The sequence below is a fragment of the Tetranychus urticae genome, chromosome 2, assembly GCF_039701765.1.
Source record: "Tetranychus urticae isolate SD_2017Ah chromosome 2, NJAU_TeUrti_SD_1.0, whole genome shotgun sequence".
Classification (NCBI taxonomy): Eukaryota; Metazoa; Arthropoda; class Arachnida; order Trombidiformes; family Tetranychidae; genus Tetranychus; species Tetranychus urticae.
Window position 1 is genome coordinate 5043825 of NC_142959.1, and position 16595 is coordinate 5060419.

At 33.2% G+C, this 16595-nt stretch overlaps 3 protein-coding genes and 1 long non-coding RNA gene across 6 annotated transcripts in view; all 4 read left to right on the plus strand.

Moving 5' to 3' along the window:
* Window positions 1–60: 60 nt before the first annotated feature.
* eIF3b (eukaryotic translation initiation factor 3 subunit b) lies at window positions 61–3073 on the plus strand. Its single transcript, XM_015933958.3, has 7 exons — window positions 61–237; window positions 560–758; window positions 829–1172; window positions 1260–1937; window positions 2017–2142; window positions 2216–2436; window positions 2536–3073. The coding sequence occupies exons 1-7, from the start codon at window positions 138–140 to the stop codon at window positions 2935–2937; spliced, it is 2070 nt and encodes a 689-aa protein (XP_015789444.1). The 5' UTR covers window positions 61–137; the 3' UTR covers window positions 2938–3073.
* A 918-nt stretch (window positions 3074–3991) lies between these two features.
* LOC149093735 (uncharacterized) lies at window positions 3992–4587 on the plus strand. Its single transcript, XR_016198674.1, has 2 exons — window positions 3992–4100; window positions 4179–4587. It is a non-coding gene; the product is annotated as an uncharacterized LOC149093735 (long non-coding RNA).
* A 1052-nt stretch (window positions 4588–5639) lies between these two features.
* Window positions 5640–8072, plus strand: LOC107366378 (uncharacterized). The gene is made up of 3 exons (XM_015933965.3): window positions 5640–5872; window positions 6311–6461; window positions 7619–8072. The coding sequence occupies exons 1-3, from the start codon at window positions 5841–5843 to the stop codon at window positions 8003–8005; spliced, it is 570 nt and encodes a 189-aa protein (XP_015789451.1). The 5' UTR covers window positions 5640–5840; the 3' UTR covers window positions 8006–8072.
* Window positions 8073–9041: 969 nt separating this feature from the next.
* The window catches only part of LOC107366482 (protein still life, isoform SIF type 1-like), a 28335-nt gene continuing 20781 nt past the window's right edge, over window positions 9042–16595 (plus strand). For 2 of the 3 annotated variants that reach the window (XM_015934100.3, XM_015934098.3), the window contains exons 1-2: window positions 9042–9218; window positions 9553–12579. In XM_015934100.3, the coding sequence (XP_015789586.1) occupies window positions 9919–12579 (2661 nt within the window). In that variant the 5' untranslated portion in view covers window positions 9042–9218; window positions 9553–9918. The remainder of the gene's footprint in view (window positions 9219–9552; window positions 12580–16595) is intronic. The other variant, XM_015934097.3, reaches the window with a different exon arrangement.

Below are 16595 nucleotides of genomic sequence, written 5' to 3' on the forward strand. Positions count from 1 at the left end.
ATCACTTGGTTTGAGCGACTTCCGTTTAAAGAAGATTTTGAAACATCTTGCAAATCTATTTTGATTGTTAACTTAGTCATTTGATTGTCACCCTCTTTGTTTATTTGTAATCATTTGACTATCGTTCATTATTTAACATGGTGAATGAGAATCACGTTAACGGATCACCAGATGATCTTACCGATGAACCTGATTTTAGTGATCCAGAGGATTATATTGATGATGTACGAGATGAAGGTAAAAAAACTGCTTTACTTTTCTTACAATAGACATTTTTCACTTCTTTACTGTTCCAACTTTACCCTTTTTTATTTATTTTGTGCCTTATGTTTTACAATGTTGAGCTTTATACTATTATCATTTCGTTCACCACCTTTCTGTTGTCTAGTTTCCTAAATTTTCTATTTTGGATCTTTTGTCCAATTTTTACTTTGTTTCCCTTTCATCGTTCTAATTCTGTATACACGTGTTAAAGTTGAAAAATTGTCTTTATAAATGGCACTACTTTACTAGTGGTTTGTATTTTGTTTCTAACTTATTATCTTATGTTTACTTCTAGATCTGTTGCCTGAACTGTGGAGAAAAAGACCCAAAGAACAAGACGGTTTTGACAATGTTATTGTTGTTGATCACATCCCTCAAGTTGGACCAGACCGGATTGAGAAACTTAAAACTGTCCTTAAGAAGTTCTTTAGTAAATTTGGTAAATTAGTTGGAGAACCTCATTATCCTCTTGATGACAAAGGTTATACTAAAGGGTATGTTGTCAACTTTCAATATTTCTGATTGATTCCTTACTGACTCTTTTTATTCATCTCTATTTTTCAGGTATATGTTTGTTGAATATGCCAACCCTGATATGGCTCAAGAAGCTGTCAAAGCTGCTGATGGACATCATCTTGACAAGCAACACGTTTTTGCAGTTAACTTATTCACTGAAATTGAAAAGTATTCTAATATTGAAGAGGATTGGGAACCGCCAAAGCCTCAGCCATATAAAGACCGCGGAAACTTGAGGAATTGGCTATTAGATCCTGATTGTTATGACCAATATAGTGCTCTTCATGATGAGGGAAAGATAGTTACCATTTTTAAAAATGCAACCCCGGATCCAATTGCAGTTAAAGAACGAAAAGCCTGGACAGATGCAGTTGTTATCTGGTCTCCATTAGGTTAGTCTGCAATTCTTTATCATTCATCTCCTTTGTTCATTGTTGCATTGTTTACTATTCTGTTAATTTTTTTTCTTCATTAAATAGGAACATATATTGCAACCTTCCACAGGAAAGGAATCGCTCTTTGGGGTGGTGATGAATTCAATCAAATTGTTAAATTCTCACATGAAGGAGTTCAATACATTGACTTTTCTCCCTGTGAAAAATATCTTGTTACATTTAGTCCAATTTTAGCTGCCAATGATCACCCTGAAGCTATCATTGTTTGGGATGTTCGCACAGGAGTTAAAAGAAGGGCATTCCATTCAGATCAAGAGAAAGTTAATTGGCCTGTATTCAAATGGTCTCCCGATGATAAATATTTCGCCCGTATTGGACCAGATATGCTGAGTATTTACGAAACACCTTCAATGGCTCTTCTAGAGAAAAAATCAATGAAAATTGCTGGTGTTAAAAACTTTTCTTGGTCTCCATCACAAAACATACTCGCTTATTGGGTAGCTGAGAATAAAGATGTGCCAGCCAGAGTTACATTGCTTGAAATACCTTCTAAAAATGAATTAAGAGCGAAAAATCTTTTCAATGTTGCTGATTGTCGCATGCATTGGCAAAAGTGTGGTGATTATTTATGTGTTAAAGTCGACCGGTACACCAAAGTTAGAAAAGAAAAGAATGAAGTTAAATATTCTGGAATGTTTTACAACTTTGAAATCTTTGACATGAGGAAAAAAGATATTCCAGTGGCTAGCATTGAGATTAAAGGTTGGTATTTGATTTGAATATAATAGTTATATTTCGTTATATTTCGTTATATTAAATCGATCATTGCATATTTTTTCAGAGGGAATTGTATCTTTCGCCTGGGAACCGGTTGGCAATAAATTTGCCATTATTCATGGTGATGGACCACAATTCTATACTGTCTCCTTTTATGGTATTAAACAAGGAACTACAATTTCTTTATTAAGTAAGTTTTATTTTTATGGTTTCGAGTCGAGTCGGCATAGTTAACAAATTATTAATTTTTTTCACCAAATTAGAAAAATTCGACAACAAGCAATGCAATCATCTCTTCTGGTCTCCTAGTGGTACTTTCATTGTGATGGCTAGTTTGCGAAGCATGAACCATGGACTCGAATGGGTTGATACTTCTGATAACTTCAGTGTAACTAATACTGGTGAACATTTCATGGCCACCGATGTGGAATGGGATCCGACTGGTAGATATGTTGCTACTGCTGTCAGCTGGTGGGCTCATAAGGTTTGTATTGAATAACATGATACTCTTACCATATAAATTTAATTTAAAACGTGAACAATCTTATCTCATGATATATTTCTCTTTCTTTATATTATTTAGGTCGATAATGCGTATTGGATTTGGTCTTTCCAAGGTAGACTTATAAGAAAACACACTTTAGATAAATTCTGCCAATTACTATGGAGACCCCGACCACAACCCCTGCTCAGTGAGGAAAAGATCAGAGAGATAAAGAAGAATCTTAAACAGTACTCAGCAGCATTCGACATTAAGGACAAGATGATGATGTCCAAAGTGTCTAAAGATATTCTGGAAAAGAGAAAGAGGTTGATGGACGAATTCAAGGACTATAGAGAACGAAAACAACAAGAAGCTAAGATTAGGCGACAAAAATTATTACAATTGCGAGGCATCCGAGATGAAAAGAAGGAAGGTGACAGTGAAGAAATAGTTGAATTTTTGATTCGAGAAGAAAAGATCGAGTTAGGTCCTGATGATTAAAATTATCTGTTCTTTCTATAGAGCTTTGATAAATAAAACTCAACCTTCAAGTATGATACAAAAAATCACTAATCAGACTTGTATTTTAAATAACTTAATCTTTTCGGTGAATAAAGTTTATAAAAGAGACAATAAAGCTCTGTTTGCTCATCACCTTTCATGCTGATAAATTTAAAAACTGGGCATATTCGCGCTATTGAAAATCTCCTGTACACAATTTCCGCGAAAATCGAGTTGAAACGTGAAAACTCGATGACTTTTTGTACAGTTATGAAACAAATTTTTTCCATGAAACTTATTTTAAACATATCTTTAGTCGATACTTAAGAGTCTTTTCTGTTCATTGATATTTCTAATGTTTCATATTTCCTTATCAAAGCAAGAATTGATATCGCATAGTACCGCATCATTTGCTCATGAATCTATTGATTGTCTTTTCAGCGGTGCAAGCAAATCTCTATCACTTGTAAACAATAGCTTTGATAATATCATCCTCAAAGAAGCAGTTGAAAGGTACCAGAACTTATTGAAATTTTGAATCGGAAAAATTAAAATTGAAATAAAAATTAAGAGCGATTAAACCGATTTTAAAGCGATTTCACCTTCATTTTTGTTGCCCTTTCAATGAATAAACTATTTTTTGAGCCACTTTCACAAGCTTGAATCTCCAACTAGCTTCAGTAAAATTCATCCTATTATCATATCTTCTGGTCTCCTAGTGGTACTTTCATTGTAATGGTTAGTATGCGAGGCTTGAATCATGGACTTGAATGGGTTGATAACTCTGATAACTTGACGTTAACTAATGTTAATAGTTGCGTCAATAGTAAGCTTAATATTATTTGATCTTTATCATGTGGTGAAAGAATCTGATACTAATTATTGCATCGGTATTGTTCGTACTTTGCTTTAACCTAATTCATAATATCAAATATCTTATACCTAAAGGTGTTTTATTCAAATTGTGAATAAATTACAATCAACATGATCAATTGCCACCTTGAGAAGCTTATATAAATCTGATGTCTTTGCATAAGTCAGGTTATTGTTTTATTGTTGGTCCATTGATCTAGTAACTATTGCAGTTTTGTTTTGTTAAAATTGAGATTCAAAATGAAATCTACTTTTCTTGCTTTTCTGGTAACCTTTGCGGTTCTTATGGTGTAAGTTCAATTTATAGATATTTAAATGTTTTATTTCTTATCTTGCCACTCAATTGATTGTTATTATTATCATTACAGAATCTTCCCTGTGTTTCATAGTCAGGAATCAACAGCAATGAAGCCTCGTCCCAGCTCATACCACTTGGATGAATTAGCCTTACTCCACAAAGAAGCAATTAAATACCATGAACATCACATTGAACGTGATGGAATCACTAAACGTAAAGCTCCTAAGAGACGTCCTAAAAAGAGGCCAACAACAACTGAAACACCATTGAGTGGCAATTCTGAACCAACTAGTCAAAAAAATCAAGCAACTGAATAACGTTTGACTTACTTTATGTTAACTCTAAGTTTATGTTTAAATCAATGTATCATGTTTATCATTTATTAATAGTTAAATTGTTTTGATCTTAACCCTTGACATTGTTTTCCTAATTGTATTCTGAAATAATAATAAAGTCTGAACAGTTTGTCTTGAAATAAACTCAACAGTTGATTAACTGGCCACAAGTTTGGGTCCAACAAGTAAAACAAAAAGCACTGGTCCGGTAATGATACGCACTTTAATCACAGTAAATCTACAGTGGCAATTTATTGGCAATTTACTGCTCAAATTAAGAGTCATTTCAAGCCCATATATCAAGTAAATGAGTATTTCAATGATTGTATAAATGAGATGCATGTAAAATTATGCAGCATTGAAAAAAATATGAACACAGGCAATTGAAGCATCAATTGTCAATGATTAAATTTCAATGAAACAAAAGTAGATCAATAATAGGCTTTATCCAGTTATAAGTCTATAAACAGTAAACCTAAGATTACAATTGATTGTATTACCATTGATTGACTTAACCGGTCAAGTTAACCAGCATCACAACAATATTATGAGTAATAGTTGAATAAGTAAAGGTAATAATTGAAACGCAGTGAAGTTAAAGTTGATTAAGCAAATTTGCAAAGTCACGTCTGAAAGTCCAATACAAAATGGTGTTCAACTGAAGGTAAAACCACTAATGTAAATATAATTGTTTACTTCTGTGTAATTTTCACATGAAACCAAAGCAAAATGTAAAAAGAGTGTGAAAGGTCATGGGTTAGGGTCAAGTTTCTCTGTGGTTACTTCTTCCTGATTAGCAAGCAGTTATATATTGTTCAGGATTGAAGAGAAAGAGAGAAACCAAATGTTTTCAAGAAGCAAACTAAAAAAACATGGAAAAAGAGGGAAAAAGTTAGCCTTTTTTTCAACAAACTCATGTTGTTGAGGAGAAAATAAAATGTATAATATTGTAAGGAGCCAATGGTTAATGTAAGGGAAAGTAAATATTATGTGTAAGTTCATTTTTTAGAGCTAAAAAATGCTTATTGTTATTGTCAGCCGTTTATCGTCTTAGCTATATCAACCATTCAACTCTCTCCCTCTTTCTCTCTCCTCCTTCTATTCATCATCATTATCATCATTCTCTTCTTTTCTCCTTCTCTTACAGATAAATGGCCTAGATGTTTGTCTCCAATTTTTTTCTTTTCACCTTTTAGTAACATCGGTTACACATTGAACGGTTAGACCATATTTCAACCGTTTTGTCTGGTTTCAACCATATTTTTCTTTTTCACTCTTTTCCTCTTCTTCTTCTAGTTTCTTTAAACAATTGTGATAGTATATAAATAATTGTGTTTATATATTAATTATTATGTGGTTTTGATCATTAACCTTCGAACCATGATTTGTTTCTATCGATGGCCCAATCATATTTACCAACATACCAAATGTAAGTAACAAACACCTCTTTACCATATTAGTTTCAGTCAAACTTATCTTATTGACCGTCTTTAGTCTTTACTTTTGATGACGGTCAACTTTGAAATAGCCAGCCAATTTAGTTCATAAACAGTTTGTTCATAAACACTGAATTTCGTTTAAACCCTCACCAAATACAATAACTTTCCCATTAGTGCCTATTTTTGGGTTATAAAGCGTTCGAAGCAAAGACTTTTCAACTTTTTGTATAATACAACACATCTGCTATACGGACAAATATGATCCAATTGGCTCATGTTTAGCTCTAAATGATAGCCATTTTATATCCAATTAGTGTGACGGTTCATCATATTAATTAGACCATCTTTTATACACCAAAACAACTGTTATATTAACTATTACATCTTTCTAATGGTTTCCGTTTCCTATGATTTTTTCTTTTCTTTAGTGTTTTATTTGTTGTTTTGGGGATAAATGTTATTTTTTGGATCATTCTTCTTTGTTGGAGGTTTTTTTGTTTCGATACAATGGCCAATAATTTAACAAGATGTCGCCGATTCTTGAACTCATTAACCAGCTTATCAATCAATGTTAACCAGGTAAGAATTGATTGCTTTTTCATATGTCTTAACCATCGATAATTGTAATACATTTTAGTCCAAGTTTCTTGTCCCAGGATCATTAAGTGCTCCAAACCAGAAGGTTAGGTAGGAAAGGAGAAATACTTTTCTGGTTTTGTTTCATGAGACTGTTCAATTTATTGATTTGGTATAATTTATTAACTATAGATTGCGTTTCTGAACCATTTATATTTTTTCCCATTGGATATTCCTGAATATTATTATTATTGCTAACAGAATGTCAATGATCTGTAACAGACAATTGAAATGGGAAGAAACAAGTCAGGTTAATGGATAAACAAAGCTGGCAAGTCATCATCATCATCAGTAAATCTTCATATACAGACCCAATGCACATCAACTAGTAATCATGCAATCATCAATTATTTACCAATAAATTATTCCAGGAAGAGCATTTCAATCATCTCTATCGATTCAACAGTTACAATGTTTATCAAGTTAACGAGGAAACATCTCTCATTAACTTAATATCCAATTTACACTTTATGCAAATATTAGAGCTTCAATTTTCGCATTACAAGATGCTATTAAGTTAAATTTTCTGCTATTTAACCAGCCATTTGACAACAATTTCAATAGCAGTTGAATTTAAAAATCATTACCATTAATTGTCTTTCTCTCTCTCTTTCTGAGTCACTTGAATTACACACCAACTAATTTAATCAAATTGTTAATTATTCAGTATTGTTAAGACAATGACAAGGTCAAGTTAACTTTATGGTTATCAATTAACAGCCAGTGATGAGGGAAGAAGCGGGTTTTAAATGAAGGTTAATCAAGTGACTCAAATAATTTAATCAACTTCAAGTGTCTCAAAACAATGCTTTATTTTAATCCTAGTAAATATATTTTTAAGGATCTTGTTAATCAGCTAACTCTCACAAACCTTGTAATTGAATGAGTTTGAACTTGACACTAAAATGTATTCAATTGAATATTGATCGATAGCTTATAATTTCATCCAATTGTTCAATAAGAATTAAATTGTGAATCATTTTTCATCGATCACTATTGCCTAAAGTAACAGGCAATATAAAAATGAATATATTTGCTCTCTACTCGACACTCTTTTCAACCTAATTGATTGATTATTTGCTTTATTTCCCTCTTTTTAGATGCACAATTTTACAATTAGAGGAGCCGTTTTGAGGATTAATAGTGATTTACCTCCACCTTATGAACAAGCCATAAAATATCCATCATTGACATCAATCTCAGGACAGTTGACTGGCCATTGTAACCAAGTTTTAATAGCTGAACATGCTAATTGTTGCTCATCTCAATTGGAACCAGCTCCAAGCTATTTTGAGTCACAAGTATTATCCTTGCCATTACATCAACCCCACACAGCGCCGTCATCTTCATCATCCTCGTCATCATCTTCATCTGTATCTTCATCATGCTCGACGAAACCAATCAAAGGTAGATCAATACACAGGTCTTTTTCATTTGGTGATATGGAAAGCTATAAAAAATTTCACCATTATTTAAACAATGTCTAGTGATGTACACATTTTTGTCAATCTTAAAATTGGACCCGCTTATACAATAAAGCAGTAACTCAAATTATTTAAATTGTTTTTTGTACTATTCCATTTCTAATGTTATAAGGTATTGCTGTCCCTTGAAAAGGATGAGTCAATTAGTTTGCTCAAATTGGTTATCAGGTAAAATTACGATAAACTCAATCAAGCACAGGGCAATGACCAAGCAACCTCTAGTAATTGGATACGATTTATTAAATTCACCATGATTCCTCAGAAATAAATGAAAACAAAAAAGGCTACAGAAAGCGTAAAAAATCAACTGATAGATTAAAGGAAACCCATGAATCTATCCATGGATAATCTGTAAAAAATAATTAAAGCAATGCTATTGAAAATTTCACCTTTCGATGATGTCTTTTGATTGTTGACACGATCATTGTTATGATTCACCAAAACTTTAGGTTCACCAATCTAAAAACCGATTTTGTTGAAGGTTGATGAGAATAGCAATTCTCAAATCTTAACATCAATAACAATTTCGTATATTAACTTGATTTGAAGAAAAAAGCTGAGCAATTAACTGATACAAACAGCAAGAGATGTGAAAGAAGTAATCATAATTGACAAAATACATAAATTGAAACATTGGAAATAAAAGATTTACAATTACAAATTCATGACTGATTTGAATAGTATTATGCACAAAATTAATGAAAAATTAAACTATCTGATGTAAAACTAGATATACAGAGTATTATAATGTTAGTTAAACGTTAATTAAAATCAAAATTTCGTTTTCTAAACCAATTTGTTGGTTAAATCAACAAAACAAAACTAAATTAAGTTAACCAAATAATTTGTGATGGTGCTGCCCTCTCGTGTTTCTTATCCTAACAAAATAATCGAACTCTCGAATATAAGTTTTGAGTCTCTTTGACTCTCTTTACGCTTTTCCTTCCTCTTTCTTCGTCTTCTGTTCTCTCTCTTTTTCTCTCTGTCTGTCTATCTCATCTTTTACCTTAGCATCATCATCATCAGCAATGGTAACATCAGCATCCTCATCTTCCCTCACTCGACCTGTCATCTTTACAGGCTTAAGACTCTCTCTTTGCAACTGAGTTCTCCTTCGTTTCCTGGTTCCCTATTTTTTTCGTAGGGAATTGGGTTTTATGGGCTTTGAACCAGAATTAAATTTCAAGGGAAATGGAGTCAATCAAATAAATAAACCGTAAGTTTTTTTGTCTTCACCTTCACTCCTCTCATAACCAATTAATATTTCTATTATTTATTCACTTCTTTTTTTTCAATCTACTTCATAAATTCACATTTATTCACTTTTTCCCTTTTCCTCTTCATCCTTTTTCCTCTCTTTCTCCTTTTTCTTCTACCTTAATCCTCATCATTATCATCATCATCATCGGCAGTCTCACTGTAATCATTATTGATTATTCTCATCACAAGAATTTTTTTTCATTCTTTTTCTTTCAATTCATCTTCATCTCTCTCTCGTCTTCTCAATGGCTCACCATCATTTACCAATGTTTAAACATGACACATCTTAGTTAATGATTAACCAGTTTTGTATTTGATAATCACTAACTAAATCTGCAAAGATTAAAGAGGAGAGACGAGAAAATAGTAAACAATCAATGAACAAGTTTCGCTTTTCGTTTCATCTTTCCTGATTCAAGTGATGTGTCGATTTTTCATGCATATATTGTGATATTGAACCAGAAGATTTGGCTTCAAGATTTGGTGTCAAACAAATTTAGTTTGAAGGTTTGGTCAAACAAATCGGGGTAGGATTAAAAAATTTGATTCGAGCCAAGTTAACCAGAAAAATACCAAAAGTGAAGAAATTAATTAGCAACCCGAAACCAGTCCAGACGGTGGCCTCAAAACCGTTAGCCTATTCACAAGCTGGTAGAATGGGTAACAAATTGAGTTGCTCTTGTGCTCCAATGATCAAGAAAGCCCAACAACAGGAAGAACAGCCCTACCAACAGCAACGTCGTCGTGATGGCCATTTACTTCGACTTTGGGCTGAAGTGTTTCACGTTTCAGCAGCTTCCGGAGCCATTCGCTGGCAACAGGTAACTTCCGATCTAGTTCCAGTCAACATAACCTGTATTCAAGATTCGCCTGAGTGTATTTTTCAAATTACCGCCTACAATTCACAAGTTGAAAAAATATTGGATGTCAGGTTAGTTCAACCAGGAACACGGTTAGGCCAAGCATCTGAATGTTTTGTTTACTGGAAAGACGTTGGTACCGGTGATACTTGGGGATTAAATTTTACTTCACCCGATGATGCCAAGCAGTTTCGTCTATTGTGTTCACCGTCTTTCAAGATATCACGTAAAGCATCTTCATCTTACTCTTTACGACTCAATGAGCCACCATCTAAAAGATCAGGTGGAACCGGTGGATCGGGTACTGTAGCTGATAGATCATTGGGAGTAAACAAACGCAAGCCCCAATCAACTCCATCTTCACCCTCGCGTCGTGGTTACAATACTTCGGAATTACAATGTACCTGTATGGCTGCTGATACACTTCATAAACAGCGAAATGGACGTGTTAGATACACTGGATCATCGACTATGCCTAAATCAGCTTTTCGTCATGATACACCTGGAATGACTGGTTATCCTACAACAACTTCAGCTCATGCACCAGCCACAGCAACTGGACAAACAGTTAGTAGACAAGTGGCTGGCAGTGGAGCTGGGACAGGTCGACCCTCGGGTCAACCTTCAATGTCTCATCATCATCAGGGCCAAGGTGTGGGCCCATCATCAACAACTCTTGCCTCTGGACGTGGTCATCATCTTGCTCAAACTAATGATGGAAGATCAATTTCACTTCATCAACAACATCAACAACATCCCCAACAACAACAGCACCCTTCCTCATCTCAACTCGCTCAGCATTCTCATCATCACCCACAACAACAACAACAACATCAACAGCAACAACAAGCTTCCCATATTTCCTCATCATCTGCCTCTGCCAATACTCGAAATGCTCAATATTCACGTGCTCAATATGCATCATCAGTGAGAAAAGAACAAACTCGTTCAATGGATTCTACTCTTTACCAATATCATGATAGATCAGGCCATACTGGTGTAGAAAACATGATGAACATGGGAAATCTAAAATCTGGACCATCTTCGGGTCATCATCATCCAATGGATTCCCATGGTTTCAGGCCAAATGAAAATGGACAAATGACGGGTAAACGAATGATGATTAACAACAACATCAACTCCAACAATAGCAACATACATTCAACCAACAATACCAATTACTCGCAACAATCAGCTGACATTAAATCTCGTAGTAAAAGCTCAGATGATGTTCGTCGAACCGTTGCCACCGGAACCGATGACCTTCTTCTAGATGCTAACACACTAAAGCGAATGTTGCACCCACTCCCAGGTAATCACGAGTCAAATGGAGCTAAAATGTTGTCAACCGGAGTCAACACAATAACAACATCAACCTCAACCTCAGCAGGTGGTCGACGAGAAATTAACTTATTTCAACGAACATTAACACGTCCAACCTCAGTTCCCGCTTGGAATTATTCCGATGATGGGATCACTCTAATGGGAGGAGGAGCTCATAACACAATGAGGCTCTCTCGTAGAGAGGAAGCACTTGAACGATCACGGGCTTATCGCTCTGAAGTGAGTCGTCGTCGATCTTTGGAGCGATCTCAATGTGTAGATTATACTGATCAGTCTCCACCTTCAGATCACTATTTATCTGATAATGCAGTTCGTTGTTATGCAACCACACCAACACCATCATCTTCAGGCGATGAAGGGTCAGCTTCTGTTCGTAAGCTTTTAGCCAAAGTGGATGCCGTAACCCGTGAAGCTTCAACCGGACCTGGTGGTGAACTCATGGTTGGTGGTAAGCGACCCTCATCACCAACCATCAAGCTTCTTCAAGAGTACGAGACTCACCTCAGAAATGCTCTAGCCAAAGGATGTGATGCAGACACTTATTCATTGAATACTTTTGAAACCATTTTATCGCAATCAATGGAAAATGTAGTCAGTTTAATGAGGGAAGTTCAAAATGAATTGGATGCCATTAGACGAGAAGAGCAACAATATCGATCAACAGAAGATCCAAGTGCATTCATTGCACCCCATTCAACACCCACCTCCTCAGGTCCCCACCATACACCTCTATTTGGAGGTTCCTATCATTCACTGCACCATTTACATCACAACCAACATCCTTTACATCATCATTCATCTTCCTCTATCCACCAGCTCACCTCAAACCAGCCAACTCAATTCCCATCAAGATCATCTTCACTCGTCAACAAACCTTATTGGACTCGCAGTTACACCTTACCTTCACGAGGAACTTCCCTTCCACCTCCAAGTCTTCAGGGAAGCTCAGCTTCAGATTTATGCTCAGTGTTAAAGAAAAATTCAGTTCCACATTTGCTGGATACTCTGTCGTCTGATGCAATCGGAAGACCTGGAGGTTTATTTCCAGGCTCTATGGTGGCTCAGGCCTCTTTTGAGAGCACTGACTCTAAAGCTTACTTAACATCATCTGAGGTAAGACTGAACAATTTCATTTTAAGGTTTCATTTTCAAAAATACAAATCAGCGAAAAAAACTCTGCACTTAGATTACTTGAAAGCATCCTTTGCCATCCAATAATTGGGTTTAGAGTTGGGTTTTCGAGGCTCAATTTCCAGTCTTATTGCGACTTACATCTTTCATCTTGTTATTTACAAATCGATTCTTTGATTGTGTAATTTTACTAAGCTTCATGATGATCACCATGATGCAGTCTTGTCAGTTTTATCTTCAATTTACTTCATTTATTCTGCTCTTGTTGTTTAAATAATTGATTACAGTCACTATTTATATTGTATTATTTTGTTTCTTCAATTTTATTAATGCATTATTGCATAAAAATTTTGTCATTTGTTACATTTACTTATCTGAAGTATTTTGTTACTCGACTAGTAAATTGGGACAAATAATTATGATCATCAAAATACAAATTAAAAGTGAATGTCCGAATAAATTAGCAAACAGTTGATTTTAATTGCCAGAGACACAAAGAAACAATTACCTTTTAACATTTATTCTGTTTATTCAAACTGTCTAAACAAGATTAAATTGCATTAAAAAACCAATTTAATTTACTAAATATTTCTCCATGTTATCACTGTCAGAACATTAAGTCTGATGGTTCCAAGTTTCATTGTCAGTGATCAAAAAATTGTTGCACTTTCATTGAAAATTAGCTTAAATCATTGAACCAGCTTGAAACCAGATTCACAATTTTCAATATTATAAATCAGTAAATCGTAAATCACATCATTCAATATATTGTTACTGACATAATTTGATCATCAAAAATGCTTGATATGCCAACAAAAATCAAAATGAAATTTATTTTCTCATGAAAAGATGATTCTTTGATATCAATGATAAAATGAAGTCAAGTACGGCTTTGGGTGAAAAAAGGTTACCAAAAAAGCCTTGTGCGTTGTTTATAAATACAGACATTTGGCATCGATCCAAACATCAAAAGCATAACCATCATTTGGCTAAAGAATCAGATTTTTGAGCTCATCTGATAACAATAAACGCTATTCACATCTAGATTACAATTTAATTTTGACGTTTACTGGCAAAGCAAGTTTACAAATTCTTGTTATCGTTTTTCAAAACCAATGACCTTAATTATGCTTTACTAAAATGATTACAAAAGCTCATTAAAATTACATATTCCCCAACAATTAGTTTAACAATTAGTAGCAAGAATGGTCAAAGAAATTGAGAAAATTTTTGGGTTCAAACAAGTCCTTCACTCCAATTATTCTGATAACTTCAGGGTTCCGTTGAAATTTTTTTGTATGTTTAACCATTTTATAGATTGATTCAAGCCTTTCATAGGTCCAAAGATACGGGCGATCAATAGTTAGTCCAAAGAAAATCTTAGAATCCCATGAACTGTTCAAGATGTTTAAGATTATATCTGAAACATTCGTGATAAAATGAAAACAGTTTCAACCAGCAATGTTATTATTTTGATCAATAAAAGTTGTAGTCGTTATCAGCTTTGTTGCAATAATAGTTGAACATAACCCGATAACATCACTATTAATATTGCATTAATCAAACCAGTTAAATCACAATTGAATTAACAGTTACATTTAAATAATCAGTACAATCTGATTATAAATTGAATAGCAAATCATTGAATCAACACTTTTAGTTAGTAAAAGTCATTTTGATCATTTTTTCATTTCTTTGTTAATTTCTTGTTTATTACTCCAACTGTGATTGAATCTCTTGAAAGTCAATCTGACTTTCAACACAAAAGCATTAACTAAATCACATTTCAAGAATGAATCTTCCAGTGAATCCATTCGCAATGAGCCACTAAATCATCCATTTGAATCAATGTCATTAAGACAATTTGTGTCAATCAATTAATTATAATTGATAAAAATTTATAAAATGTTGAAAAATAAATCTTAAAACCTCGAGTGAACAAACATAAATTGAAAAGTTACAAAATGAAAACAAGAAAAAAAGTTTCACCAAAAAAGTCGAGTGACGATGACTGGGATGAAAATTATGATGTTTATGATGATGATGAGTGAAATATTTCAAGTAACTCAAAGTTGATTGTGAAGATGCTTGAAGAAAAGGCAGAAAAATTTTTTGTTTAGAAGCAAAAAAAAGGATGAAATGAAAAGAAAGGAAAAAGAAATGTTCTGAACAAAAGGGATTGATATGATTCTGAAGACAGAAGAATGACAAGTTTCAGAAAAGTTTCAGACCAAAAGACAGTAACAATGATTTACTGAAGATGAAACTTAAGATGAGACAAAATTTATGAAAAAAATATGATAAAAAATGTGCTTATTAGTATATATTTGGGAGTGAAAAATATCAAAATAATAACAAAATGAGTTAACATAACATCATTTATTGAGAAAATTAAATATCTTTCAGAATATTTTCATCCTTTTAATGCCAATGTTTGCTTCACTTAAACTTCATTTGAAGATTATATTTATTCAATTCTGTGAATTGATTTGTCAAAAGATTACCTTTAATTCAACAGAAATCATTGTTACTTCCGATCTTCCAATTTAAATTATTGGACTTTTGTCTCAAAAGGTCGAACTTTTACGATTGTGACAAATTCGAGTTATTTTGATATGAAATCTTGTAAGGTTTTCAGATTCTCATTTTGCTTGGAATCCTGATTTGTTCAGTAACATTAAGTACAATCTTGTATAAAATTGACTGATTAACTGATACTTAAGTCTTGAATGTTTAATCGTCTTCCATCTCAATCGATTTGTTTGTTTTATCGTTGCATCTTTCCTGATCAAAATAACATTAGTTATCGATTAACATGAAAAGGATTGTTTAACCTTAAAATTTATTTAACCTTTCAAGTGTCCAAGTGAATGGAGTCACTTAAAAGGTAACCCGATTTAAGCCTGAATAATGATTAAATCATTTTATCATCAACTCCATTTGATATTGAGTGATTAATCAATAACCATGAAACATCAAACACAAAACAAAACAAAAACAAATGCACAAAAGCAACCAAATCAAGCTTCAATCAATCTCCAAACATAAACTGTTAACCAGAGTAAAAATTAATTTTTATCAATTTTTCGAAATTAAATTTAGATTAATTAAACAATCTCAAATGACGAGTCTATCGATGTCACATTAGCACAATTAAGGTACAATGTAACTCTTAATTGCAACTGTGGTTATCAAATTAAAGATGAAGCATTAATTGTTTTGATAGTTTTTTATTAATCATACAAAATAGAGTAAAGATGAAAAAGCGTTTCAGCATCAGGATCATTAATCAATGTTATCATGAACCTCTTTTACAGTTAGATTAATCACTTATTATAAACATTAAACCATGTGTTTCTGGACAATCAGATCGAAATGTGATAATAGCAATAACAATGATTATGATTTGCTTTATATTAATAAAGAGTTATTGATATAGCAAACAACTTATCATTATGAATGAAGTGAGGAGAAAATAAAAAATGAACTCGAACCAGTGTTATAATGAACACTGATGAACCTTTTGATAATCATAATGATGAGAAATGAAAAGTCAATTGTAAAAATAAAGAATGACAAAAGATAGATTTATTAATAATAATATCATGATGATTTTCATGGTAATTATTCTGTTTATTATTAAAAGTGGTGAAACTGGTGAAAGTGTTGAAAGATTGACAGTAGATAATGAAAAAAAAGAGAGGCAAAGATTACAATGATGATGAGGATGAAAAGGCAAGAGAGGGTCATCAAAGCGTGAATGAAATTTATCATTCAGTAATCTTTTGCTATCATGTTTACTGAGAAATCTGAGAATTTTTTGTTGTATCAAGTTCACACAGTTTCAATCTTGTCTTTTCCTTTTTATACGCTTATTTGCTCTCACCTTCGCCTGCTATTCACTTTCCAATGCCATTTACTCCATCATTATCAGTATTATTAGTGTCCTTTACCTCCAACAGCCATTTCATGATCGATAAAATACACTTTTAATTTAT